Consider the following 27,685-nt stretch of genomic DNA (forward strand, 5'->3'; position numbering starts at 1 on the left):
TGTCCCCACGTGGCCCCGGGCCACCACCCAGGACGTCCCCACGTCCTGGCGGGGCCACCACGGCTGTCCCCGGAGGTGCCTGGGCCACCCAGGCTGTCCCTGTCCTCAGCCGGGCCTCACCCCCTCCCCCAAGACCCCCCCGGTCCCAGGAAACCCCGGCCCGCGTCCCCAGGGGCCCGGCCGCGATGTCCCCGCAGGCCCCGGGACGCCGCCAGGCCCGGCCAGGTGACCCCCCAGGCCCTGGGTCCATCCAGGGAGCCCAGGAGATCCCCGGGGCCACCAGATCCATCCAGGAGCTCCTGGGTCCATCCGGGACGCGCCCACAAAGGCCTGGAGTGTGCACGAGGTCCGTCCAGGTGACCCCAGATCCGTCCAGGTGACCCCGAGGTCCGCCCTGGCGCTCCCGTGTCCCCCCGTGGGCGTCCCCAACGTGTCCGTGGCTCAGAGCCGGAGCCACCCCTGGGTCACCATGTCCGTGTCCCTGAGCTCCTGGGGCTCCCCGGGTCACCGTGTCCGTGGCCCGAGCTCTGGGGCCACCCTGGTCACCGTGTCTGTGTCCCCGAGCTCTGGGGCCACCCTGGTCACCGTGTCTGTGTCCCCGAGCTCTGGGGCTCCCCGGGTCACCATGTCCGTGTCCCCGAGCTCCGGGGCTGCTCCTGGGCCACCCCTGGTCATCGTGTCCGTGTCCCCGCGCTCCGGGGCCACCCTGGTCACCGTGTCCGTGTCCCCGAGCTCTGGGGCTCCCCGGGCCGGCGCAGCGCCGCGGCTCAGAGCTTGAGCTCGTTGGCCACCTTGGAGGCGATGTTCTTGAAGGCCATGGAGGTGCCGGCGATGCGCTTGAAGCGGACGCCGTTGAGCGAGAGGCGCGGCAGTTTGCACACCTCCATCTCCCACTGCACGAAGGAGTCGTGGCCGGGCGCGCCGTGGGCGCAGAGCAGCACGAAGCGCTCCTGGGGCTCGCAGCGGCAGCTGTTGGCGTCCAGCACCTTGCGGATCTCGCGCAGCATCTCCCCGGGCTCCAGCGAGCTCGTGGTCTTCATGCTCCAGGTGAAGCGCAGCGAGCGCGGCTTGGCGTCGCGGCCGCCGGCGTCGCGGGGGTCCTTCTCGGGGCCCACGGCGGGTCTGGGGGGGACAGGGGGTCACCAAGGGGTTAGGGGGGCCTGGGGTCCCTCTCGAGGCCCACCACACATCCAGGGTGTCCCTGAGTGTCCCCAGGAGTGTCACAGTGACCCAGAGGGTCCCAGGGGGTCCCAGGGGGTCCCAGGGGGGTGTCAGGGGGTCCCAGGAGTGTCACAGTGACCCAGAGGGTCCCAGGGGGTCCCAGGGGGTCCCAGGGGGGTCACAGTGAGCCAGGGGGGTCCCAGGGGGGTGTCAGGGGGTCCCAGGAGTGTCACAGTGACCCAGAGGGTCCCAGGGGGTCCCAGGGGGCCCCAGGGACCCTGGGGGTGTCCCCAAGGTGTCCCCGACTCACCTGAGGGTCTCCACCCGCTCCTTGCTCTCGGGCTCGTGGGGGTTCCTCGGGAGACAAAAGGGGCCGAGCTCAGCCGGGGGGGGCTGGGGGGGGACGCAGCCCCTCCTCCCCCCCGGGGGGGCACAGACAGCACCGGGGGCGGGGGGACACACAGACACACGGGGGGGACAGGGACACACGGACGGGGCGGGGCCATGCGGGGCCGTGCGGCTCTGGGGGGGTCGGGGGGCCCGGGGGGGGTCCCGGGGGGTCCCGGGGGGTCCCGGGGGGCCCAGGGGGCCCGGGGGGCCCGGGGGGCGCGGTGCCATGCGGGGGGACCCAGCGCCCGGCGCGGCCCTACCTTCTGGCAAACCTGAAAGACAGATTTCTACAAAGACAAACAGAAGAGAAGGGGGCGTTGGGGGGGAGGGGGCCGGGACGGAGCCACCCTGAGCCCCCCACCCCCCCCAGAGACCCCCAGGACGGGTCAGGGGGGAAAGAGCACCCACAGCCCCCTCCCCGGCTCTGGGGGGACACGGGGGGACCCCAGTGGGACCAGAGGGGACAGGGGGGGACGGGGAGGGACACGGGGGGGGACAGAGAAGCCTTGAGAACACCGAGGGACACCCTGAGGGGACAGGGAAACACGGGGGGGTCTGGGGGACGGGGGGACACCTGGGGACACCGGGGGGACACCGAGGGGACACTGAGGGGACACTGAGGGGACACCGGGGGACAGCCCAGGACACACAGAGGGAACACAGCGAGAGGACACAGCCAGGGGACACCGGGGGACACCGGGGGACACCGGGGGACGGGGACAGCCCAGAACACACCAGGGGGACACAGCCGGGGGGACACGGGAGCGGGGGGGGCAGGAGGCAGCCTGGCACAGCCCGAGGTGAGCTCAGGTGGGCTCAGGTGAGCCCAGGTGTGCCCAGGTGTGCCCAGGTGTGCTCAGCTGTGCCCAGCTGTGCCCAGGTGGGCCCGGGGAGCCCCTCACCTGCGCACGAACTTGGAGGTGAACTTGCTGAAGAGGCTGGCGGAGGGGCCGCGCCGGCCCTGGCTGGCGCCCGAGGGGGAGGCGGGCGGGGGCAGCCCGGGGGGCAGCGCGTAGGGCAGGGGCTCCCGGGGGTCCCGGGGGTCCCGGGGGGCGCGGAGCTGCCCGGCGTGGAAGGTGCTGCGGCTGGAGACCCCCCGGGGGAAGCTGGGCCGCTCCCCCGGGCCCTGGCTGACGTTGTGGGCCGAGGGCGACGCCGCCGGCACCCGGGGGGGGGGGAGCCCCGCTGGGGGGGGACAGCGGGGTTAGGGGGGGACACGGGGGCGGGGGACACCCCTGAGCCCCCCCTGAGCCCCCCCCCAGGACACGGGAACACCCCTGAGTCCCCCGGGACACCCCCGAGCCCCCCCAGGACACCCCTGAGCCCCCCCCAGGACATGGGGACACCCCTGAGCCCCCCCCAGCACACAGGAACCCCCCCATGCACCCCAGTCCCCCCCCAGCCCGCAGGGAACGCAGCAGTGGGGCTCACCCGCCCCCCAAGTCCAGGCCAGCCCCCAGGCCCCCCCGGGTGGCTGCGCTGTGCCCCCCGGTGGGGCCGGGGTCGGGGGGCTCCGGGGGGATTGGGGGGGATTTTGGGGGGGCCCACCTGTCCTTGCCGTTCTGCAGCGAGCTCTGGCCCAGGCTGGCCCGCTCCAGCAGCGGCGAGTTCCGGCTGCGCGTGGTGCCCGTGGACAGGACGCTGTTCTGTGGGGGGCGCGGCGTGTGGGGCTGGGGGCACGCCCCAGGATAGACAGGGAACGGGGGGACATGGGGGGCTCAACACCCCAAACAGCAGCCACGGGGTTTGGGGACCCCCCCCGGGGAACAAGAACAGCCCCAGCAGCGACCCCAGGGATGGGGAGCCCCCCTGCCCACCCCCCAAAAGATGCTGACCCCACATCCAGGGGTTCCAGGTGTTCAGGGCCCACCCCCCACATCCAGGGGTTCCAGGTGTTCAGGACCCCCCCACCCCCAAATCCAGGGGTTCCAGGTGTTCCGGCCCCCCCAGGTGTGTCCCCCCGCACTGACCGTGGAGGGGGAGGGGGTGCCCTTGGAGCGCTCCAGGCCGGGCAGGGGGCTGGGGGGCACCTTGGCAGTGCTGCCGGCCCGGCGCCCCCCGCCCTCTTCCTCCCCTGCTCCTCCTCCTCCTCCTCCTCCTCCTCCTCGCTTGTTCTCGGCGTTGGCCGCCTGCGTCTTCTTGGAGTACGAGGCCGAGGTGGGGATGGAGAGCCCGGCTGGGGGGCGGGGGGCAGTCAGGCCTGGGGGGTCACGGGGACCTGCAGGGCGCCCTGTCCTGCCCCCTCCCTCCTCTTCCTCCCCGCCCTGCCCTGTGTCCCCTCCTGGGGTCCCAGCTCCCTCGCTCCCACCCCACAGGGACCCCCCGCCCCCATCCCTGCCCCCCCGGTGTCCCCACGGAGCCCCCAGCACCCAGGAGACCCCAGTGCCGAGGGACCCGCCCACCCACGGCCCCCAGTGTCCCCATTTCGGGGTGTCACTCACCCTGGTCACTCACACGCCCTTTGAGGTGTCCCCAGTGTCCCCAGTGTCACTCACCATGGTCACTCACACGCCCTTTGGGGTGTCCCCAGTGTCCCCAGTGTCACTCACCCTGGTCACTCACACGCCGTTTGGGGTGTCCCCAGTGTCCCCAGTGTCCCCAGTGTCACTCACCCTGGTCACTCACACGCCCTTTGGGGTGTCCCCAGTGTCCCCAGTGTCCCCAGTGTCACTCACCCTGGTCACTCACACGCCCTTTGGGGTGTCCCCAGTGTCCCCAGTGTCCCCAGTGTCACTCACCCTGGTCACTCACACGCCCTTTGGGGTGTCCCCAGTGTCCCCAGTGTCCCCAGTGTCACTCACCCTGGTCACTCACACGCCGTTTGGGGTTGGCCGAGACGCTGCGCTGCACCTTGTGTGCGGGGGAGGGGCCCGAGCTGTTGGCCACCTCCGGGGCCACCCGCGGCTTCAGGGACAGGCTGTCCTCCAGCTGGGGACACGGGGGGCGTGTGGGGACGTGTGGGGACACGGGGGGACATGGGAGGACACAGGGGGCGTGTGGGGATGTGCGGGCACACAGGGGGCGTGTGGGGACGTGTGGGGACACAGGGGGACACGGGGGGACATGGGGGGACACAGGGGACGTGTGGGGATGTGCAGGCACACGGGGGGACACAGGGGACACCCACGGGGCACGGACAGGGACGCGCTGGCACTGGCACGGCTGGGGACAGGGGACAGGGGACAGGGACGTGCCCCCAGCACAGGGCACAGCCGGGGACAGTGGGGCCGCGCTGGCACGGGGGCAGGGCACGGGGGCAGGGCGGTGTCCCCTGTCCCACCCCACACTCCCAGCGCCCCCCCGTCCCTGCTCGTGTCCCTCCTTGTCCCCACATCCCCTCCTCCCGCTGTGCTCCTCGTGTCCTCGTGTCACCTCAGTGTCCCCGTGTCCCCTCCTCACCCAATGACCCTCCCAGTATCATCCTGTCACCGTGCCCCTCCCCGTGTCCCCTCCCCGCTCCCTCCCCTAACCTCCCTGTCCCCCCAGTGTCCCCCCAGTGTCCCCGCTGTCCCCCCCGTCCCTGCCGTCCCCCCGCTGTCCCCGCTGTCCCCGGTGTCCCCCCGCTGTCCCTCCCGTCCCCCTCCAGTGTCCCCGCTGTCCCCCCATCCCCACCGTCCCCCTGCTGTACCCGGTGTCCCCACTGTCCCCCCGCTGTCCCCCCCGTCCCCCTGCTGTCCCCGCTGTCCCCAGTGTCCCCTCAGTGTCGTTGTTTCCCCAGTGTTCCCCCGCTGTCCCCCCCGTCCCCGCTGTCCCCAGTGTCCCCTCAGTGTCGTTGTTCTGTCCCCCCAGTGTCCCCGCCGTCCCGCGCCGTCCCCCGACCTCGGAGCTCCTGTGGTCCAGCAGCAGGTACGTGGCCATCACCTCGTTGTACTTCTGCCCCACCAGCGACTCCTGGATCTCCTCGCGCGTGTAGCCCATGGACACCATCAGCTCTGGGGGGGCGCGGCCCTCAGCGGGGACGCGGGGGCCCGGGGGGGCCCCGCCCCGTCCCCGTGTCCCCGCAGGCCCCACCTGTCCTGCGGGGGTCCTTGTAGTCAGGCACGGGCTCCATGTAGGGCTTCAGCTCGTCGTCCTCGTGGCCCACGTTCATCCAGCGGTCCTTCATGATTTGCTGGGGACACGCCCGGGGGTTGGGGGCACCCGGGGACGCTCGGGGGGCGCGAGACCGCCCCGGGGACCCTCGGCGCTGCGCCGGGGGGCACTGGGGGGTGCCAGGGGACGCTGGCAGCGCCCCCAGGGGGTGTCGGGGTGCTCGGGGGGCTGCTCAGAGGGCCCCAGGAGGATGTTGGGGTGACCCCAGAAGGTCCGGGGGTGTCCCTGGGGGTCCCAGGACGATGCTGGGGTGTCCCTGGGGGTCCTGGGGTGTTCCTGGGGTGTCCCTGGGGTGTCCCTGGGGGTCCCAGGACGACGCTGGGGTGTCCCTGGGGGTCCCTGGGGGGTCCCCGGGGGTCCCAGGATGATGTTGGGGTGTCCCCGGGGGTCCTGGGGTGTCCCCGAGGGTCCCAAGATGATGTTGGGGTGTCCCCTCACCTCCAGGGTGCCCCTCTTGGTGGGGTTGAGGATGAGGAACTTCTTGAGCAGGTTCTCGCAGTCCGTGGACATGTAAAAGGGGATGCGGTACTTCCCCCGCAGCACGCGCTCCCGCAGCTCCTGTGGGACCCCAAAAAACCACCCGTGGGCACCCCGAAACTCCTCACGGACCCCAAAACCACCCACGGGCACCCCGAAACTCCTCACGGACCCCAAAACCACCCGTGGGCACCCCGAAACTCCTCACGGACCCCAAAATCACCCACGGGCACCCCGAAACTCCTCACGGACCCCAAAACCACCCGTGGGCACCCCGAAACTCCTCACGGACCCCAAAACCACCCGTGGGCACCCCGAAACTCCTCACGGACCCCAAAACCACCCGTGGGCACCCCGAAACTCCTCACGGACCCCAAAACCACCCATGGGCACCCCGAAACTCCTCACAGACCCCAAAACCACCCATGGGCACCCCGAAACTCCTCATGGACCCCAAAAAACCACCCATGGGCACCCCAAAATCACCCAAGAGACTGTAAAAACAACCCGAGGCACCTCCAAAACCAGACACGGGCACCCCAAAAACACCTGACAGACCCCAAAATCATCTGTGGTCACTTCCAAAGCCCCCCATGGGACCCCAAACCCACCTGAGTGAACCCCCCACCCCCCTGAGGGACCCCAAAAACCCACCTGAGGGATCCCAAACCCATCCAAGGGACCCCCAACCCCCCCGGGGGACCCCAGCCCCGAAGCGCGGGCACACCTTGAGGTTCTGCCCGTCGAAGGGCAGCGAGCCGCTGACCAGCGTGTAGAGGATGACCCCCAGGCTCCAGACGTCCACCTCGGGCCCGTCGTACTTCTTGCCCTGGAAGAGCTCGGGGGCGGCGTAGGGCGGCGAGCCGCAGAACGTGTCCAGCTTGTTGCCGAAGGTGAACTCGTTGCTGAAGCCGAAGTCGGCGATCTTGATGTTCATGTCGGCGTCCAGCAGCAGGTTCTCGGCCTGGCCCAGGAGGGAGAGCAGCCCGGGGGGTCACTGGGCTCGGGGGGCTGGGGGGCTCACAGGGGGTCCCAGGGATGGCCGGGAGATGCCCTGGAGGGTCCTGGTGCCCACCCGGGAGGCTCAGGGACATGGGGAGTTTTGTCCTCGGGGTCCCGGGGGTGTCTGGGTGTCACTCTGGGGGTCCCGGGAGAGCCTGGGTGTCACTCTGGGGGTCCCGGGGGTGTCTGGGTGTCACTCTGGGGGTCCCGGGGGTGTCTGGGTGTCACTCTGGGGGTCCCGGGGGTGCCTGGGTGTCACTCTGGGGGTCCCGGGGGTGTCTGGGTGTCACTCTGGGGGTCCCGCGGCTTTCTCACCTTCAGGTCCCTGTGCACAATGAACTTCTGGTGGCAGTACTGCACGGCCGACACTATCTGCAGGACAGGGGGGGTCAGGCCTGGGGGGCGCAGGGCCACCCCCAGCCCCCCGGGGACACCCTGGGGGTCCCCAAGAGCCCTTTGGGGCGGCTCAAACAGCGTCACCCCCCCAGACCTGTCGGAACTTGGCCCGAGCCTCCTTCTCCTTCATGCGCCCGTGGGCCACCAGGTAATCGAACACCTCGCCTGGGGGACGTGGGGACAGGGTGAGAGGGCTCCCAAAGCCCCCAGGACCCCCCCAAAGCCCCCAGGGCCCCCCAAAGCCCCCAGGGCCCCCCCAAAGCCCCCCAGGCCGCCCAAAGCCCCCCAGGGCCCCCCCAAAGCCCCCAGGCCCCCCCAAAGCCCCCAGGGCTCCCCAAAGCCCCCAGGGCCCCCCCAAAGCCTCCAGGACCCCCCAAAGCCCCCAGGCCCCCCAAAGCCCCCCCGGGCCCCCCAAAGCCCCCCAGCACCCCCCAAAGCCCCCCAGGGCCCCCCCAAAGCCCCCAGGCCCCCCCAAAGCCCCCCCAAAGCCCCCAGGGCCCCCCAATCCCCACTGACCCCCGCTGGCGTACTCCATGACCAGGTAAAGCGTCTTCTCCGTCTCGATCACCTCGAAGAGCTTCACTGCGAGGGGGGTGAGGGGGGTCACAGGACGGGGGGGACACCCCCGGGACCCCCCCGAGGGTGGGGGACAGCCCGGGGAGGGGTGGGGACGCGGCTGGGGGCTCTGGGGGGGTCTCACCTATGTTGGGGTGGTTGAGGACCTTCATGATCCGCACTTCCCGGAAGAGCTGTGAGGGACACGGGGCGTTGGGGGGTGTCGGGGGGGGACAACACCCCGTTTGTCACCCCAAAAACAGCTGTCACCCCCCCCGGGGACAGCCCTCACCTTCTGCAGGCTGGAGGAGTTGAGCTGAGTCTTGTCGATGATTTTCACGGCGACCTGCGAGGGGGAGAGGGGTCAGAGGGTGCCCAGGGCTGTCCCCAGAGCGGGGTGCACTCCTGAGGGCGGGGGGACACAGCTGTCCCCAGGCTGTCCCCAGGCTCTGGTGGCACTTGGAAGGGGACACGGCTGTCCCCAGGGCTCTGCTTGTGCTCCAATGGCACTTGTAGGGTCAGGAGCAGGGGACAGGGCTGTCCCCACGCCGTGGTGACACTCCTGAGGTCAGGAGCAGGGGACAGGGCTGTCCCCACGCCGTGGTGACACTCCCAGTGTGACAGGAGAGGTGACAGGACCATCCCCAGGGCTGTCCCCATGCCGTGGTGACACTCCCAGTGTGACAGGAGAGGTGACAGGACCATCCCCAGGGCTGTCCCCACACCTGGTGGCACTCCTGAGGTGAGGAGCAGGAACGTGTCCCCGTGCCACGGTGGCACTCACGGGGCAAAGTCCCAGGAGCCAGTTCCCACGCTGTGGTGGCATTAGTGGGACAGTGACTGGGGCCCGTCCCCACACCTTGGTGGCACCCCTGGGATGAGGACCGAGAGCTGGGCGCCGTCCCTGGGCCCTGGTGGCACCCACGGTGTGGGGACCAGCGGCGGCACCCGCAGCACCAGGACCCACAACTGTCCCCACACCGCGGTGACAGTCCCAGGTGAGGAGCAGGAAACTCATCCCGCGCCAGCTGGCACTGCCAGGGCAGGGAGCAGGAGCCGCAGCTGTCCCCACGCCGCGGTGGCACCCACAGGACGGTGACAACAGGCCCGTCCCTGCGGTGACACCCACAGCAGCTGCACCAGGAGCCCAGAGCCGTCCCCAGGCCGCGGTGGCGCTCAGGGCTGGGGACAGGACGCCCATCCTTGGGTGACACTCCCGGGGCAAGGACCGGGATGCAAGGTGTCCCCTCACCACGGGGACACCCACGGGACACAGCCTGTCCCTGTCCCGGCAGTGTCACCCATAGGGTGACCCCATCTCCACACCCTGTGTCACCCACAGGTGACTGCGGCCCCCGCAGTGTCCCCCAGAGCCCCACGCCATCCCCACAGTGTCCCCACACCCCCGGCCCTCCTCGAGTGTCCCCGCGGTGTCCCCACGGTGTCCCCACAGTGTCCCCATGGTGTCCCCACACCCCCAACCCCCCGCAGTGTCCCCCCGGCATCCCCACACCATCCCCACGGTGTCCCCCCGGCGTCCCCCCAGCCCCGGTTTCCCCACAGTGTCCCCACAGTGTCCCCACGGTGTCCCCACGGTGTCCCCACACTCCCGGCCCCCCCGCAGTGTCCCCCCGGCGTCCCCCCGGATTCCCCCCAGCCCCGGCCGCCCACAGCGCCGTCCCCAGGCCGCAGGGCGCCCCCCTCACCTCCTTGCCGGTCAGGACGTGGCGGGCCAGCTTGACCTTGGCGAAGTTGCCCTTGCCGATGGTTTTGAGCAGGCGGTAGTTGCCGATGTGCGGCTGCTCCTCGGCGGCCGTGCCGGCGGGGCGGCCCCGCAGCATGCTGGCCTTGCCGCCGCCGCCCTTGCCCTCCGGGGCTCCCGGCTGCGGGGACAGCGCGGGGACGCTGAGCCGGGCCCGGCCGCGTCCCCCCGGGATGCCGCGGGCTCCTCCGGGAGCCGGGAGCAAAGTCCGGAGCGCCGGAGCCGCGCCCGGCCCGGCCGGGAGCCGCCCCCGATACCTGACGCAAGCGCCCGCGGGTTTCGGGCAGCGCCGCCGGCCCGGGAAGGGGCCGTGGGGGGGTCGCCCCGTCCGGGGGGGGGACGGGGACAAGGGCAGCCCCCCGCCCGCGTTTCCCTGCCGAAAACCCGGGGTTGAAATGCGGCGGTCTCACCCCAGACTCACCCGCCCGGACAGGGCTCGCTCCTCGGCCGAAAGCCGGGGCTCCCCCCGGGCCCGCAGCCCGCCGTGGCCCCCCCGAAGGTCACCCGGGCTTTGGGGACACTTTCGGGGCTGCTCCCTCCCGGCCGGCGCTGGGCAGTGCCACCCCCCGGGGCTGTCACCGCTCCGGTGACACCGGAGATAAGAGCGGAGATAACGGGAGCGCGTGAGCGGGCGGGGAGGCCGAGCCAAGCCCCGTGCCCCCCCCGTTCCCCAGGGGGGGTTCGCGGCCCCCCGAAACCTCCCCGGGCGTGTTTCTGTGGGGGCACCTCCGGGGCGTCCCCCTCCCCCTCCGTGGGAAGGAAACGGCCGGCGGAAGCCGCGGGGGAGGTGCCGGCGATGGCGCAACCGAACCCCCAGATTTTGGGGGCAGAGTTTGGTGTTTTGGGGCCTTGGGGGGGGGGAAGGGGACGGACTGGAGCTTGCCCCCCTCCCGCAGCCCCCAGCGCGGCGCTGCGGGCACAGTGAAGGAAAACCGGGGATTTCTGCCAGCAAAGTGCCGTGGCAACGCGGCGGGAGCGTGCGGAGCCATCTGGCCGCGCCGCCGGGATCCGGCCGGGCTCCGCGGGCGCAGCGGAGCCCCGAGCCCCGGGCGGGGCCGCGGGAGCGCCGGCCGGCACCGGAGCCCCGGAGAGCCCGGGCGCTGCCGGCTCCGCTGCGGGCGGGCGGCCAAACCCAGGGCAAAGGCGGAAAACGCGGAAAACGCGGCAAAGGAGGAAAACACGGAAAACACGGAGAACACGGCAAAGGAGGAAGCGCCCGGCGCGGGGCACAGCGGGGCAACGGCACCGGGGGATCACCGGCACCGGGGGATAATCGGCACCGGGGGATCACCGGCACCGGGGGATAACCGGCACCGGCGATCGGCACCGGGGGATCACCGGCAGCGGGGGATCACCGGCACCGGAGGATCACCAGCACCGGGAGATCACCGGCAGCGGGGGATCACCGGCAGGGGGGAAAGGCCCGGGGTGCCCCCGCTGTGCCTCCGTTTCCCCGCGGACGGGACTCACCCTGGGCAGCCCGCAGCGGCGGCAGCGGCGGAGCGGGACCGGCCCGACCGGTCGGGGCTGAGGCCGCGGCGGGACAGCGCGGGGTGGGGCCGGGAAACACCTGGAGCGCCGGGGCGGGGACAGCGGGCCGGGAGAGGGGAGAACGGCAACCGGGCCGGGAGCGCCCCGTCCCGCGGCCGCCGGGCCAAAGGGCTGCCAACCACCGCGGCGACTACCACGGCAACCGGCTCCGGAACGCGTCCCGAACTGCCCTTGGAACTGGCATCGGAATCGGCACTGGAATTGGCTTTGGGATACATCTGGAACCGGCATTGGAATTTGCATTGGGATACATCCGGAACCGGCATTGGAATTGGCATTGGGATACATCTGGAACCGGCATTGGAATTGGCATTGGGATACATCTGGAATTTGCATTGGGATACATCTGGAACCGGCATTGGAATTGGCATTGGGATACATCTGGAATTTGCATTGGGATACATCTGGAACCAGCATTGGAATTGGCATAGGGATACATACGGAATCGGCATTGGAATTGGCATTGGGATACATCTGGAATTGGCATTGGGATACATCTGGAACCAGCATTGGAACTGATATTGGAACTGGCACTGGAGTTGGAATTGCCACTGGAATTACATTGGGAATTGCCATTGGAACTGCTACTGGAATGGCAGCAGCAGTGATGTCACCGGGTAAGGTGTGGTGTCAGCAGCCCAGCCGTGACGTCACCAGCCCCAGCAGTGATGTCACCAGCCCAGCAATGATGTCAGCAGCCCAATAGCGATGTCACCAGACCAGCGGTGATATCACAATGCCCAGCACTGATGTCACCAAGCCCAGAACTGATGTCACCAAGCCCAGTAGTGATATCACCAGCCCAACAGCGATGTCACCAGCCCCAGCAGTGACGTCACCAGCCCAGCAGCGATGTCACCAGCCCCAGCAGTGATATCACCACCCAGCAGTGATGTCACCAGCCCCAGCAGTGACGTCACCAGCCCAGCAGCGATGTCACCAGGCAGGTGTGAGGATCCCGGTGCCGGGAGGCGCTGATGCCACCAGCAGCCGCCCACGCTGCCGGCACCGCACCGGTGGCACCGGGAGCAGCCGGGGTGGCCCCAGGGCCCCACAGGCACGGCACGGCACGGCACGGCACGGCGGCAGCGGCGGAGGCAGCGCCGGTTCGGTTCGTGCGGCGCCGCTCAAATGTCAGCCCAATTTCGGTGTTCCCGAGGAATTCTTTTCTCTCCAGCCCCACCACATCGGGTCCGTGGGAGGGAGGAACTGGGGGCTGCGGGGGGCAGGGAAAGACCCCCGGGCTGGGCTGCTGGGGTGGGGGGGATGCACAGCCCCCCCCCACGGCGCTGCCGCCCCCTCCCCAAACCTTCCCGGGCAGGAACGACTTCCCTCTGCCGTTACATAACGCGGATAAACCGGAGGAAAAGCACCCAAAACGAGCGGGGGCCCGATGCCACAGCCTTGTCCCCGGCCGCGGTGACAGTGACACGAGGCCGCTCGTGCCCCCGCACGCCCCGCTGGGGTCGCTCCCCTGCGCTTGGGGCCCCCGAATATCCCCCCAAACGGGGGTGTCACACGGGGGGGGGAGCTGAGGCGCCCCCCAGGTGCTCCCCAAAAGGGCCCAGCCAGCACCGGGGGCTCCAGACCAGCAACAGGAGCCGGGGGCAGAGAGGGACCCCAAGAGCCCCCCCAAATCCACCCCCAACACGGGGAACTCCCCCCCAGGGGTTTGGGGCTCAATCCCCCCACACCCTCACACACACAGGGGGGCGACCCCCCATTCCCCACCCCGGGGGGGGCAGAACCGGGGTGATTTGGGGGGTTCAGCCCTCGGAGCCCCCCCAGAGCCCCGGCAGGGCGCTGAGCCCGTGGCAGCGCTGCCGCCGCCCCCACAGCCCCCCCATCCCCGGTTTGGGGGGGCCGCAGCAGGGAAGGGGGTGGGGAAGGGGGTGGGCTGACGCCCCCACACCCCGATCGTGCAGCCACGGAGCTGGGGGGGGACAACGACACCCCGAAGCTGCCCCCCCAGAGCGGATCCCAGAGCCTGGGGGCTCGGTGGGGCCTCCCTGCGTGCCCCTCTCCCTTTGGGGTGCAAGGCTTGGCCCCCTCGCCCGGAATTTGGGGTCATGCACACAGACCCCCCCCCCCCACGCCGCTGCCCCCCAGGGAATCCCGAAATGGGACCCCAAAATGGGACTGCAAAATCCGGGCAGCGGCTCATCCCAGGAGAACCCCCGAGCACCGTGCCTACACCAAACCCGGCCCTGAGGGGGGGCCACGGCTCAGGACCCCCCACCCCACAGCGTGGTCCGGGCCACGGGAGGCCCCAGGATCCTTCATGGGGGGGAAGAAATCGGGGGGGTCCCCCAGGCCCACCTCGCTGGGACCCCCCCAGAGCCCCCTCCTCCCTCCCAGAACAACCCCAGCCCCTTTCCCCCCCGGATTCCTCCCTTCCCCAGGCAAAACGCCCGAGGATCCTCTTTTCCTCTCCCAGAAACGTCCCGAGACCCCCCGGAGCCCCTCTTCCCCTCGACGAGCAAGGCGAGGCTCCCGTCCAGCGCTCTCGGTACCCCACAGCAATTCTCGGATCCCTTGCAGGCCTCACACACAGCCCCCAGACCCTTTTCCCCTCGCAGAGCGGCCCAGGACCCCTTCGGCTGCCACGAAGCCCCGCTCCCCCGCACGGAACGACCCCGGATTCTCTCGGGCCCCCTTTCCCTCCGGGATCCCCGATTTTCCCCCTCAAAACAGCCTTTTTACATCACAGAATTCCTCAGGGCCCTCGAAGAGCCCTTCTCCCCCCACAACACCGACCGCAGACTCCCCTTTCCCCTCACACAAACGCCTCGGACCCGCTCGGCACCCCTTTAATTCCACACGGACGGGTCCAAAACCCCCCAAAATCCTCCTTTTTACTCTCTCAGGTCCCCCCTTTCCCCTCGCAAATCACTCCACGAGCCCCTTTTTTCCCTCTTTCCCCTCACAAACCGGCCCTGAACTCCCCATTTCCCCTCACAAACCGAATCACGATCCCCTCGATCCCCCTTTTCCTCCCTCGGATCCCCCTTTCCCCTCACAAACCGGCTCAGGATCCCCTCGATCCCCCTTTTCCTCCCTCGGATCCCCCTTTCCCCTCACAAACCGGCTCACGATCCCCTCGATCCCCCTTTTCCTTCCTCGGATCCCCCTTTCCCCTCACAAACCGGCTCACGATCCCCTCGATCCCCGCTTTCCTCCCTCGGATCCCCCTTTCCCCTCACAAACGGGCTCACGATCCCCTCGATCCCCGCTTTCCTCCCTCGGATCCCCCTTTCCCCTCACAAACGGCCTTAGGATCCCCTCGATCCCCCTTTTCCTCCCTCGGATCCCCCTTTCCCCTCACAAACGGGCTCACGATCCCCTCGATCCCCGCTTTCCTCCCTCGGATCCCCCTTTCCCCTCACAAACGGGCTCACGATCCCCTCGATCCCCGCTTTCCTCCCTCGGATCCCCCTTTCCCCTCACAAACGGGCTCACGATCCCCTCGATCCCCGCTTTCCTCCCTCGGATCCCCCGTCCCCTCCGCGCCCCGCTCCCCTCCCAAAGCGCCGCTTCCCCCGAGCCGCCGCTCTCCCCTCACGCCGGAGCCGGCTCCCCCTCGATCCCTCACCTGCTCCGCGTCCCTCTCGTTGACGGTCGGCAAAGGGCTGCGAGCGCTGCTCGACATGGCGGCCCCCCCCCCGCGCCGCCGGCGACTATCGCGATAGGGGGAAGCCGCGGCGGGCGTTGTGGCGGGGAGGGGGAAGGGGAGGCGGGGGAGCTCAGGGGGCGGGGGGGGGCCAGGCCAGCGGCATTGGGGGGGCCGGGAGAGGAGCAGGGGGGAGCGGGCGGGGTCCGCCCGGCCCGGCCCGGCCGCCGCCGCCTCACGCCGCCGCCGCCGCCTCAGCGCCCCGCGGCTCCCAACATGGCGGCCGCCGCCGGCCCTCGGCCGTTTCCGCCGCCGCGCCGGAAACAGCCGAGGCGCCTCCCCCGCGCCGCTTCGGCTCTTCCCGGAGAGCTTCGGCCGGAGCCCCGGCGGCCTTCGGGCCTTTCCGCCGCCGCGCCGGAGTCACCCGAAGCTTCCCTCGGGACTTTCCGCCCAGCGCCGCCCCGGGGCAGCCGGAAATACCCGAACGCCGCTGGGCAGCCTTCGGGCGCTTCCGCCCGTGCCGGAAACGCCCGAGCGGAGCCGAATCCCCCCCGGCCCTGATGGGGACCCCAGGATGGGGCGGGGGCGGCTCGGAGCACTGGAGCCTCCCGGGATTTGGGGGCTCCCCCGGAATTTGGCGGCTCCCCCGGATCACAGGACCCTCCCGGAATTTGGGGGCTCCCCCGGACCCTCCCGGAATTTGGGGGCTCCCCCGGATCACAGGACCCTCCCCGATCTTGGGGGGCTCTCCCGCACCCCAGATCTTGCGGGGCTTTGCCGGACCCCTGCGTTCTCCCCGGTTTCGGGAGGACGGGCGCTCCCTGTCTGCACCGGGAGGGGGCACCGGGAGGGGGCGTGTCCTCACCCCACCACGCCCCCTCTGGACCAAAGGGGCGGGGCCGGGATGGGGGAGGGGGCTCCAGGGGTGTCCCAGCGCTCCGGGGAGCCCCGGGCGGTGCTGCGGGGAGGGGGCGGGGATGGACGGGGGAGGGGAGCATCCAGGGGCTCCCCCTTCCCGCCCTCCTGGAGGGGGGATCCCCCCTCAACATCTCCGGGGAGGGGAGTGGGCTGAGACCCGCCGGCAGCTCATCGCCCCCCCCCCCCGCATCCCCTCGATGCGGGGAGGGGCGGGCTTAGGGGAGGGGGGGATGGGAAAGGCGTGCGGCCCCTTTAAATTTACCCAGGAGCCCTTAAAGGAGCCCCAGGGGCCCCTCGGCAGCGTCCCCACCCCGGTCGGCCCCCGCCCGCCGCCGCCGCCGCCGCCCTGGGCCCCGCCATGGAGCCCCCGGCCCCCCAGCCCGCCCCCGGCCCGCTCCGGGCCCCGGCCGGCCCAGGTGAGCACCGAGACGGCGGGGGGGGGAAGGGGGGTGCGATGGGACCCCCCCTTGGCGCACAATGGGAGCGGCGCTGCCCCGTGAAGGAGCCCCCCGACCCCCGGGGGGGTCCCCAGCCCTTCGCCATCCCCTGTCATCGTCGGCGGGGAGGCCCCTGCCTCTTTAACGGGTTGCTGCCCCTTTAAGATGCCCAGATCCAATTGAGGCTGGCCCTGTCCCTTTAAGATGCCTCCATCCCTTCGGATGATCCCGGTCCCTCTAAATCGTCCCCAGGAATTTCGGACGTCCCCGTCCGTTTCACGTGCCCCCATCCAGTTCGGGATGTCCCTGCCCCTTTAAGGCATCCCTGCCCCTTTAAAGGATCCCTGTCCCTTTAAGGTTCCCTGCAGGAATTCGGGATTGCCCCCAGCCCCTCCAGATGTCCCCGTCCCTTGAGGATGTGCCCCTCCCTTTCCGCCCCCTCCTCATTTCAAGACCCTGCCCCTTGACGTGCGCTGCCCCTTTAAGAGCCCCCCCGCCTCCTTTAACACCTCCTGTGCCCCCCTCCCCATTTTGCTGCTCTGTCCCTTTAAGACCCCCAATCCTGCCTCACCTCTTCCCCTTAATCCTGGGTGTCCCTTCCACCCCTTAAACCCCCTGCGAACGCCTGAGCCTCCCCCAAACCTTGACCTGCAGCCCCTTCCCCGCGGGGGACACGGCGGAGCTCGGAGCCCCCACAAACCCGGGAGCAGCCCCGGGAGAAGCGCCAGGAGCCCCGGGAGCAGCCCCGGGAGAAGCGCCAGGAGCCCCGGGAGCAGCCCCGGGAGCAGCCCCGGGAGAAGCGCCAGGAGCCCCGGGAGCAGCCCCGGGAGCAGCCCCGGGAGCAGCCCCGGGAGCAGCCCCGGGAGCAGCCCCGGGAGTGGCGGGCGTCGCGGCCGGGCCGGAGCCGGGTGCCGGGCCGGGATCACCGCCGCTATTACCACGAGCGCTGGCGGGCCGAGTACCTGATGGAGTTTAACGCGGCGCGGCACGGGATGCGCTGCCTGGTGTGCGGCAGCGCCCTGGCCACGCTCAAGCTCAGCACCATCAAGCGCCACATCCGGCAGAGGCACCCCTACTCCGGAGCCTGGGGGCCCCGCGAGAAGCAGCTGGTGCTGCGCTCCTGGGACGCCCACCGGGGACAGCCCCCCCGGCCCCAGGGACCCCCCGGCGGCGCCCGCGGGACAGGTACGGGAGGGGTGGGCTGGGGGGATATGGGGCGTGGCTCCTTTAACGGGAGTGGTGTCGCTTTAAATGGGGCCACGCCCCTTCAGGGGAAGCGCTGGTCCTTTAAATGTGGTCGCGCCCCTTTAAGTCACGCCCACTTAGCTTTAGGCCGCGCCTTCATTCGGTAGAGTTCCACATTGCCCACGCCCCCCAGCAATTTTAAGCCACGCCCCTTTAACCTGTTCGTACTTCCCTTAAAATGCCACGCCTCTGATCTGGGCCGCGCCCCCTCTGCTAAGCCACGCCTCTTCCAAAGGGACACTGTCCCTTTAAGAAAGGCCCCACCCAGACCACACCCAGTCTCCAGCCCCGCCCCTCCCTGTGGCTCCTCCCATGACTGCAGTGGCAGCCCCAGGTCCCCAAACTGTCACCGATGTCCCTTGGCCTGTCCCCAAGGTCCCAATCCCACCCCATAATGTCCCCAGTGTCCCCAACACCCCCCAGCCCCTCTGTCCCCAAAGTGTCCCCAAAGTGCCCCCAACACCCCCCGGCCCCGCTGTCCCCAAAGTGTCCCCAAAGTGCCCCCAACACCCCCCGGCCCCGCTGTCCCCGAGCTGTCCCCGAGCTGTCCCCGAGCTGACCGCGCTGTCCCCTCCCCGCAGGGCCCCCGTCCCCCGCCCGCCGCCGGCCGCGGGCCCCGTCCCCGAGGGCCACCAAGGTGTCGCCGGGGGCGGTGGCGGTGTGGCGCGGCCCCGGCGGGGACTCGCTGCGGCGCTGGCTGCGGGCGGAGCTGCTGCTGGACCTGGAGGCCGGCGGGCACCGCCTGCGCTGCCTGCTCTGCTCCTGTCCCCTGCCCTCGCTGCACCTCGGCGACATCCGGCGGCACGCGCTGGCCGCGCACCCCGACACCCTGCGGGGACAGCGGGGACACGGCGGGGACGGCCCCGGTGAGCGGGGACAGCGGGGACAGGGTGGGGACACGGTGGGGACGGCCCCGGTGAGCGGGGACAGCGGGGACAGGGTGGGGACAACCCCGGTGAGCGGGGACACGGCGGGGGCACGGTGGGGACACGGCGGGGACGGCCCCGGTGAGCGGGGACAGCGGGGACAGGGTGGGGACAACCCCGGTGAGCAGGGACACGGCGGCGGCACGGCGGGGACAGCCCCGGTGAGCGGGGACAGCGGGGACACGGTGGGGACACGGCGGGGACGGCCCCGGTGAGCGGGGACAGTGGGGACAGGGTGGGGACACGGTGGGGACGGCCCCGGTGAGCGGGGACACGGTGGGGACGGCCCCGGTGAGCGGGGACAGCGGGGACAGGGTGGGGACACGGCGGGGACGGCCCCGGTGAGCGGGGACAGTGGGGACACGGTGGGGACACGGCGGGGACGGCCCCGGTGAGCGGGGACAGCGGGGACACGGTGGGGACACGGCGGGGACGGCCCCGGTGAGCGGGGACAGTGGGGACAGGGTGGGGACACGGTGGGGACGGCCCCGGTGAGCGGGGACACGGTGGGGACGGCCCCGGTGAGCGGGGACAGCGGGGACAGGGTGGGGACACGGCGGGGACGGCCCCGGTGAGCGGGGACAGTGGGGACACGGTGGGGACACGGTGGGGACGGCCCCGGTGAGCGGGGACAGCGGGGACACGGTGGGGACACGGCGGGGACGGCCCCGGTGAGCGGGGACATCGAGGGTGTGGGGTAACGGGGACACGGTGGGGACATGGGGACAATGGTGGCTGTGGGCGGGACATGGAGGGGTGGGGGACACTGAGGTGTCCCTGAGCGGTGACAGGGCGGGGGGACACGGAGGTGACAGCGCTGTCCCCCCCAGCCCCGCCAGCCCCCAGCCCCGCCGAGGAGGAGGAGGAGGAGGAAGAGGCCGCAGGGGGGGTGGGGGGCACAGGGGCCCCCCCCGCCTGAGCCCCCTGGCATGGGGACACCACAGGGGGGACAGGGGACACCAGCGGCCCCCCCAGTGTCCCCAGCTCCCCCCGACCACAAGACACAGCCACAGCCTGGAGCCACCCCCGTGTCACCCCCCGGTGTCACTGTCACCCCCCAGTGTCACTTTATTTATGTGTGTCCCCCCCCTTGTTTTTACCCCCCCCAAACCTTGTACACGACCCCCCAATAAACCCCCCCAGAGACCCCCGGGGTCATGGGGACACTCGGGGGACATTTTGGGGGACATTTGGGGGGGGGGGGCAATGTGAGGGGACACAAGGACAACTTGGGGGGGTCCCAGGGGACTCTGGGGGGGTCCCGGGGACACTCTGGGGGTGTCAGCAGCACCGAGGGGCCCAGTGTTGTCGCGGTGTTTTATTGTGGGTTTGGGGGGCGGCCCCCCCAGTTCCCCACCCCCCCCGGAGCGAGGGGGGGCTGGGGGGCGCAGTCTGGGGGGGCCCGGGAAGGGCTGAGCCCCCCTCCCCAATTTACAGCAGTTACAGACATTTCACCTCAATTAACGATAAAAAAATAAAATGGGGGGGAGGGGAGGGAAACGAGCTTGGGGGGCCCCCCGGGGGGGGAGGGGTGGTTTGGGGGAGCCCCCCCGGGGGGGCAATTTTGGGGTTCAGCCCCCCCCCATTTGGACAGTGTGGGGGGCACAGACGGACGTCACTGTGAGATCGGGGGACAGGGAAGAGTTTGGGGGGGGCGGGAGGAGTTTTGGGGGGGGGGAAGACAAGCTCGGAGTGGGGGGGGCACCGCTGGGTACCCCCAAATCCTCCCCACCCCCACCCCGGGGTTTATTCCGACTTCTTCTTGGCCAGACCCGGGAGCTTCGCCTGGATCCTACAGAGACAGGGAGGGCGGAGAGATCATTTTGGGGGGGTCCCCGGCATTTGGGGGGGTCCCCGGGATTTGGGGGGGTCCCCGGGATTTGGGGGGGCCCCACGAGCACCTACTTGCCCACGAGGTCCTTGGTCTGGTGGCGGACGAGGCTCACGTAGTGGTTGATCTGCACCTGGGGGAGGGAGGGGGGAAATGGGGGGGTCAGGGGTGGCCCCCCCAATTTCTAGGGGTGTTCCCCCTTCCTTTCGGGGGTTTTTTTTGGGGGGGGGACCCCCTTTATTTTGGGGGGGGGGTTCTCTTCCGCTCGGGGCTCACCTCGTATTTCTCGTAGAGGGGCGGGAGGGTGAAGGCCAAGATGTTGCCTGGGGAAAAACGGGGGGGTGGGGGTTATTTGGGGGGAACCCCCCCTCCGTGATCATTTCCGGGGGGTCACCACCCCCAAAATCAAACTTTTGGGGGGAGGGGGGAGGAGGAAGGGGGGCGCTCACCGAGGATGAGGAGGGTGATGCCGTTGAAAACGGCTCCCACGTAGGTCATCAACCACATGGTCAGGGCGAGCTGGGGGGGCACACGAGAGGTTTGGGGGGGTCCTGGGGGGGGATTGGGGGGGTCCCAGGGGCGGGGGAGGAGGAGGAGGGCGAGGAAGGCTCCGAACCTCCAGGGAATCCACCAGATCCTCCACCAGGAAGAGGCGGACGAGCAGCCGCAGGGCCCGGTTCAGGTGCTGGGCCACCACGGCCGCGTGCGCCTGGAACGTCTCGGGGGACAGCGTCACGTCCAGCTCCAGGTAGGTCCTGGGGATGGGGGACAGGTGAGGGGGGACCCCAAAATCCCCACCCTGGACCCCAAAATCTGCATCTGCACCCCAAAATTTGTGTCTACACCCTCAAATCCCCCTCGAAGCCCAAGCCCTGGGAGGTCCCGGGGAACAGGGCGCGGTCCAGGTCAGAGATCGGGGTGGGGGCCCCCCAAAACCCGCCCTGACAGCCCCCAAACCTTCCTTTACCCCTCTTTGGACCCCAAAATCCCGGCTGAAGCCCGGCCCTTCCCCCGCCCGGAGCAAACGCAGCAGCCAGGCCACCCCCCGCGGTGACAGGGCCGTCCCCAGGCGGGGCGGGGCGCGTCCCCAGCGCCCCCCAAGCGGGCCGGGCCCCGCAGCCCCCCTGACCTGAAGGGGTGCCCCTCGTCGGATTTCTGCAGCGCCTGCACCACGGCCTTGTAGACACGGAGGCTGATGGTGACCGAGAGCAGGGCCAGCGCCACGTGGGCCACCACGGTGACGGCGCTGAGCGTGGCCAGCGACAGCAGCAGCACCAGGCTGGCGCCGAAGGCCACCGCGCTCTTCCTCACGTCCCGCCAGAAGAGCAGGTCCCGCACTGCTGGGACAGCGGGGGACAGCGCTGTCACATCGGGGACACGGGGGACACGAGGGGGACACAGGGACAGCCGGGGGACAGGGGACAGCCCGGGGACAGTGCTGTGACACTGCGGACACGGGGGGGACACAGGGACAGCCAGGGGACAGGGGAAAGACAGGGGACAGCGCTGTCACACCGGGGACACGGGGGACACAGGGGGGGACACAGGGACAGCCGGGGGACAGTGCTGTGACACCGGGGACACGGGGGACACAGGGACAGACAAGGGACAGACAGGGGACAGTGCTGACACACTGGGGACACAGGGACGACACAGGGACAGCCGGGGGACAGTCACGGGACAGACAGGGGACAGTGCTGACACACTGGGGACACAGGGACGACACAGGGACAGCCGGGGGACAGTCAGGGGACAGACAGGGGACAGCGCTGTCACATTGGGACACAGGGGGGCATGGGGGGGACACAGAGGGGGATACAAGAGGAGGTATGGGGGGACACAGAGATGAAAAATGAGGGGACGCAGAGGGGAAGAAGGAGGGGACACAAAGGGGACATGAGGGAGGACGCAGGGGGGGACACGGGGGGACACAACAGGAGATACGGGGGGACAAGGAGGGGACACGGGGAACACAAAGGGGGACACAGGGAACATGAGAAGTGACAAGGAGCGGACACAGGTGACAATGACAGGTCACAGAAGGACAAGAAGAGGACACGGGTGACAATGACAGGTCACAAGGTGACAAGGAGGGGACACAGGGGTGACAAGGAGGGTGACAGGTGCCGCCCACCCCCAGGCCAGAATTCCCCACAAGTCGCCCCAAACCGAGCCCAGCCCCAGCGCCACCTTTCCCTTTGTCCCCAGCGCCACCAAGCCCCTCGCTCATTCAACCACCGCCCTCGTTACACGCAGGCCTTAATTACCGCCCCCCTAATGACAACAGACGCTCATTAACGTTAATTAACACCCCCCCCCAGTGTGCCGGCGGGTCTGGCCCCAAATCCCGGGATTGTCCCCCAAAACAAGGCACCCGTGGACCCTCCCAGCACCATTTGGGGTGGGGTCTCCCCCCCCCTTTTCTGCCCCGTTTTTGGCTCCGGTCGCGCCCACCCCGCATCCCCCCGCTGCCTTCGGCGCCGTTTTGGGGTGAAAAGGCCTTTTTGGGGTGAAAAGGCCTTTTTGGGGTGAAAAGGCCTTTTTTGGGGCTTTACCTGCCAGGCGGGGCAGGGCCCGGGCCCGGGGGGGCTCCCCCAGCGCCCGCAGGGTCTGCTCCTCCTGCTCCCGGTCCCGCGAGGCGGCGGCGGGGGACGCCGGCGGGACGGGGACATCGCCGGGGACATCCCTGGGGACATCCCTGGGGACAGCCCCGGGGCCAGCGCGGGCCGGGGCCTCGCCCGGCGCCTCCTCGATGACGGTGTCGTCCGAGTCCCCGGAGCTGTCGGCGTCGGCGGGGACACCGCCGGGGACACCGCCGGGGACACCGCCGGGGACACCGCCGCCACTCCCAGGGACAGGGACGTCACTCGTGACACCGGTGACAGCGGGGACACCGCTCCCGATGCTGGTGACGCTGGTGACACCAGGGACACTGGGGACACCGCTCCCGAAACCGGTGATGCCATTGCCGATGGTGGTGACACCGGTGACACCATTCCCAATGCCAGTGACACCAACGACACCATTTCCAATGCTTGTGACACCGGTGACACCGCTTCCAGTGCTGGTGACAGCGGTGACACCATTCCCAACGGTGGTGACACCAGTGACACCATTCCCAATGCCAGCGACACCAGTGACACCAGTGACACCGCTCCCAGGGCCGGTGACACCAGCGACACCAGTGACACCGCTCCCAGGGCCGGTGACACCAGCGACGCCGTTCCCGATGGTGGTGACACTGGTGACGCTGCTCCCAATGCCAGCGACACCAGTGACACCGGTGACACCGCTCCCAGTGCTGGTGACACCGGTGATGCCATTCCCGATGGTGGTGACACCAGCGACACCAGTGACACCAGCGACACCAGTGACACCACCCCCAGTGCTGGTGACCCCAGTGACGCCATTCCCGACGGTGGTGACACCGGCGACACCGCTGGCAGCGCCGGTGACCCCAGCGCCGCCGTTCCCAGCGCCGTTGACGCCGTTAGCGATGCCGAGGCCGCCGTCCCCGCCGTCCCCGTCCCCCGGGGCGCCGTTGCGCTCCACCAGGTCCCACGAGAGCAGCTCGCTGGTGAAGCTGTGCATCTCCCGCACGCAGCGCGACACCTCCTCCAGCGCGGCCGCCGAGCCGGGGGGCGGCCGGGCCGGGCCCCTGGCGGGGGGCACGGCTCCGGGGCCGCCGGCGGGGACGGCGCGGGCCTTGGGCGGGAAGTGGCAGACGCGGCCCTCGGGGATCTGGCCCAGCGCGGGCCCGAACTCGCGGTCGAAGGCGGCTCTGTCGGGCACCACCTCGAAGGGCGACTCCGGGGACTCCGGGGGGCTCGGGGGGACGCCCCCCGGGGCCGGGCCCCGCTCCCGCCCGCCCGGGGCCGCTGGGGGACGGACGGGGCACGGTCAGGACCCCCGGCCCGATCCCGTGTGTCCCCACCGCTGTGGGGGTTTGGGGCTCCCCTTCCCCCATTGCAGCCCCCCAGTGGCGTTTCGGGGACCCCCACAACGAACCCACGGGGAATTTTGGGGTCCCCCCCTCCCATTCCAGCCATGCTGGGGAACCCCCTCCCCAAAATCCCGGCGTTCCCCCAATCTCAGCCATGCGTGGGGATGGTTTTGGGGTCCCCCCCAACCACAAAATGTTTTTTTGGGGGGGGGGTCTCCCCATCCCGGCCATGCAGGGGGGGTCAAGCGGCGGCACAGAGGGTCCCCCCACCCCCCCCATGTACACCCCCAAAATCCCAGGAGGAGAGACCCCAGTTTGGGGCTAAAAATGCCGATTTTGGGGCTAAAGCCAAATCCCATTTTGGGGCCGAAACCCCTCGGTTTGGGATCAGAATGACGCGGGGGGAGGGGGGGGCGCAGGACATCCCCAAAACTGGGGGTGACCCCACTGAGGACCCAAATTTGGGGTTAAGCCCTCCGGATTTGGGGTTAAACCCTCCAGATTTGGGGTTAAATCTCCCAGTTTCGGGTCTGGAGTGAGGCTGGGGGGAACATTCAGCCCCGTCCCTGTTTTGGGTGGGGGATTTCAGGGTCTGGATTTCAGGGTCTGGATTTTGGGGTCCGGATTTCAGGATCTGGATTTCGGGGTCTGGATTTCGGGGTCTGGATTTCGGGTCTGGATTTCAGGATCTGGATTTTGGGGTCTGGATTTCGGGGTCTGGATTTCGTGTCTGGATTTCAGGATCTGGATTTCGGGGTCTGGATTTTGGGTCTGGATTTTGGGGTCTGGATTTCGGGGTCTGGATTTCGGGTCTGGATTTCAGGATCTGGATTTCGGGGTCTGGATTTCAGGGTCTGGATTTCGGGTCTGGATTTCGGGGTCTGGATTTCGGGGTCTGGATTTCGGGTCTGGATTTCAGGATCTGGATTTCGGGGTCTGGATTTCGGGGTCTGGATTTCAGGGTGCGGATTTCGGGGTCTGGACTTTGGGGTCTGGATTTCGGGGTCTGGACTTTGGGGTCTGGATTTCGGGGTCTGGATTTCGGGGTCTGGATTTTGAGTCTGGATTTCGGGGTCTGGATTTCGGGGTCTGGATTTCAGGGTGCGGATTTCGGGGTCTGGATTTCGGGGTCTGGACTTTGGGGTCTGGATTTTGGGGTCTGGATTTTGAGTCTGGATTTCGGGGTCTGGATTTCGGGGTCTGGACTTTGGGGTCTGGATTTCGGGGTCTAGATTTCGGGTCTGGATTTCAGGGTCTGGATTTCGGGGTCTGGATTTCGGGGTCTGGACTTTGGGGTCTGGATTTCGGGGTCTAGATTTCGGGTCTGGATTTCAGGGTCTGGATTTCGGGGTCTGGATTTCGGGGTCTGGACTTTGGGGTCTGGATTTCGGGGTCTGGATTTCGGGGTCTGGACTTTGGGGTCTGGATTTCAGGGTCTGGATTTCGGGGTCTGGATTTCGGGGTCTCTCCTGTTTCAGCCCGGGAGGGGGTCCCAGGACGGCGGCGGGTGGGACACGACGCAGGCGGGTCGGGGGCAGGAATTTTGAGGCCAAACCACAAAAAACGACGAGTTTTCACCTTCGGCAGCAGCAGCAGTAGCGGGGGGGGCGTGCAAAGCTGGGGGAGGGGAGCAGCAGCCTCGGGGGGCGAGAGGAGGGTGGGGGGCAAAGCTGGGGAGGGGGCTCGGCCCCAAAGAGGGAGAAGAAACAGAGCAAGCAAAGAGAGGAAAAGAAAAATGTCTATTGGTGGCAACTTTAACCCTTTGTTGGTGTTCTGGGGGGGGCTCAGAAGCGTTTGTGCCCCCCCTTCCCAAAACCCCCAATTCCAGGGGTTACTTCGGGGGGAATCCCCCCCTTTATGTCATATCAGGACCCAAATGGACCTTGGGGAGCCCCAAAAACAGCTCTGGGTGTCCCCAAAGTGCCTCTGGGGCACCCCAAAACCCCCCACCTCCCCAGACATTTTTCTTCCTGGGGTGGGGAGGGGGGCGCAGGAAAAAAGAGAAGAGAGGGGGAGACTTGCCTGGTGAAGCCGCAAAGAGAGAAACGGGCTGGGAGGAGGAAGAGGAAGAGGAGGAGGAAGAAGAATTGGGGGGATCTGCAAGAGAACACAGAGGGTGAGAGCTCGGCACCCCCCAAAAACCCCCCAGGCCCCCCCGAAAGGCGGGGCCGGCGCGCAGCAGCCTCGTCCCGGAGGCTTTTTTTAGGGTGACGCAAAAACCACGAGGAAAATTCCAGCCTGGAGCCGGGTCCGGGGGGTTCACCCCCTTTTCCCGGCCTTGGGGGGCACGGAGCGGCGCAGGGATGGCTCCCGAGGGGTCACCCCGAAATTCCTCCCCCAAACAGGGAGATTTGGGGTGAAACCGCCCAGTTTCGGGGGTTTTTGGGGGTTTTTTTTTGTGGTGTCCGGGTGTGAAAATCGGGATGAAATCCCGGGAATTGCCAAGTCAGGATGCCCCGCTGGAAAGGGGGGGTGTCCCGGGGCAGGGTGAAATTCCCCCTCCCCAAAAATTCCAGGGAAGGACGGACGGAGCAGCTGGTCCCCAACGACCCCCCCCCCCCGCCCCAAAACCCATCAATTCTCCTTTTCCTGCGGATTTTTCCCGTTTTTCCGAAAGGATGTGGGGGTGGAGGTGTCACTGCCCATCAAAACCGGCCGCTGAAAAGCTTCTTCACCACCCAAATTTCCGCTTCAAAGTCTCTCCTCATCCCTCCAAAATCCGGCTACAAACCTTTTTTCCTCCTCTAACTCCCCTAAAAGCATCTTTTCCCCAGAATGCGCTCCCGCAAAGGGCTTTTCCTCTCCGTTTTACCCCCAAACTTCCCTGATCTCTCCATTTGTGTCCCCCCAACCTCACCCCGACCCCAAAAAGCCTCATCACCCTCCGACCCCCCCCAGGAGGCTCTGACCCCCGGAATCCGCTCCTCCGAGGCCTTTTCTCCCTCATTTCCCCTTCGCGCTCTTCCCCCACTATTTCTGACACGCTCTAAAGGACTTTTCACCTCACACCGAGCCCCAAACCCCCAGATCTGCCCCCCCAAGTCCTCCTGCCCCCAACAACCGCCGCCTTAAGGTCTTTCCCACCCTATTTGTGCCCCTCCCGCCCCGTTTTTACCTCACACCCAACGCCCGAAGGTTTCTTTCCCTCACGCCCCCGCCGAGGCCTCCGTCCCCCCTCAGGCCCCACAGGCCCCGCCCGGCCCTTACCGGCGCAAGACATGGACCCGCCGCCCGCGCAGCCGCCGAGCGGGGCCCGCGTGGAGGAGGCGGAGGACGAGGTGGACGAAGAGGAGGTGGAGGAGACGAGCGAGAACTCCGAGGCGGAATCGGCCATGGCGGCGGCGGAGCGCGGAGCGAGCCCGTCCGTGCGGGGCGGCGGCCGCGCCCCG

At 69.1% G+C, this 27,685-nt stretch overlaps 3 protein-coding genes across 6 annotated transcripts; 1 reads left to right on the top strand and 2 right to left on the bottom strand.

Moving 5' to 3' along the window:
- Positions 1-673: 673 nt before the first annotated feature.
- Positions 674-15,848, bottom strand: MARK2 (microtubule affinity regulating kinase 2). The gene is given in 19 exon segments (XM_066208179.1): positions 674-1,122; positions 1,472-1,516; positions 1,812-1,838; positions 2,454-2,725; positions 2,727-2,736; positions 3,100-3,197; positions 3,522-3,727; positions 4,353-4,479; positions 5,371-5,483; positions 5,563-5,662; positions 6,082-6,201; positions 6,848-7,084; positions 7,438-7,494; positions 7,613-7,683; positions 8,035-8,100; positions 8,219-8,267; positions 8,366-8,419; positions 9,780-9,956; positions 14,979-15,848. Coding segments are annotated over 19 exon segments (2,241 nt in total). The 5' UTR covers positions 15,036-15,848; the 3' UTR covers positions 674-767.
- A 56-nt stretch (positions 15,849-15,904) lies between these two features.
- On the top strand, positions 15,905-19,688 carry ZFTA (zinc finger translocation associated). Its single transcript, XM_066208185.1, has 4 exons — positions 15,905-16,330; positions 17,006-17,536; positions 18,178-18,462; positions 19,353-19,688. Exons 1-4 carry the CDS (start codon positions 16,273-16,275, stop codon positions 19,439-19,441), a joined length of 963 nt encoding a protein of 320 aa, XP_066064282.1. The 5' UTR covers positions 15,905-16,272; the 3' UTR covers positions 19,442-19,688.
- Positions 19,689-19,825: 137 nt separating this feature from the next.
- Positions 19,826-27,682, bottom strand: RTN3 (reticulon 3). Of its 4 annotated transcripts, none has more exons than XM_066208182.1 (9): positions 27,504-27,682; positions 26,319-26,393; positions 22,909-24,231; positions 21,483-21,690; positions 20,970-21,108; positions 20,803-20,872; positions 20,630-20,676; positions 20,428-20,486; positions 19,826-20,314 (listed from the first exon to the last, which is right to left on the bottom strand). In XM_066208182.1, the coding sequence occupies exons 1-9, from the start codon at positions 27,628-27,630 to the stop codon at positions 20,269-20,271; spliced, it is 2,094 nt and encodes a 697-aa protein (XP_066064279.1). In that variant the 5' UTR covers positions 27,631-27,682; the 3' UTR covers positions 19,826-20,268. The 4 variants fall into 4 exon arrangements, with proteins under 4 accessions (XP_066064279.1, XP_066064277.1, XP_066064281.1 ...); XM_066208180.1 differs by having other exon boundaries at positions 21,483-21,693; XM_066208184.1 differs by lacking the exons at positions 22,909-24,231; positions 26,319-26,393.
- Between the last annotated feature and the right edge of the window lie 3 nt (positions 27,683-27,685).

Source organism: Chamaea fasciata, unplaced genomic scaffold (genome assembly GCF_029207755.1).
Source record: "Chamaea fasciata isolate MVZ Bird 193981 ecotype frontalis unplaced genomic scaffold, bChaFas1.0.hap1 SCAF_148, whole genome shotgun sequence".
Classification (NCBI taxonomy): domain Eukaryota; kingdom Metazoa; phylum Chordata; class Aves; order Passeriformes; family Sylviidae; genus Chamaea; species Chamaea fasciata.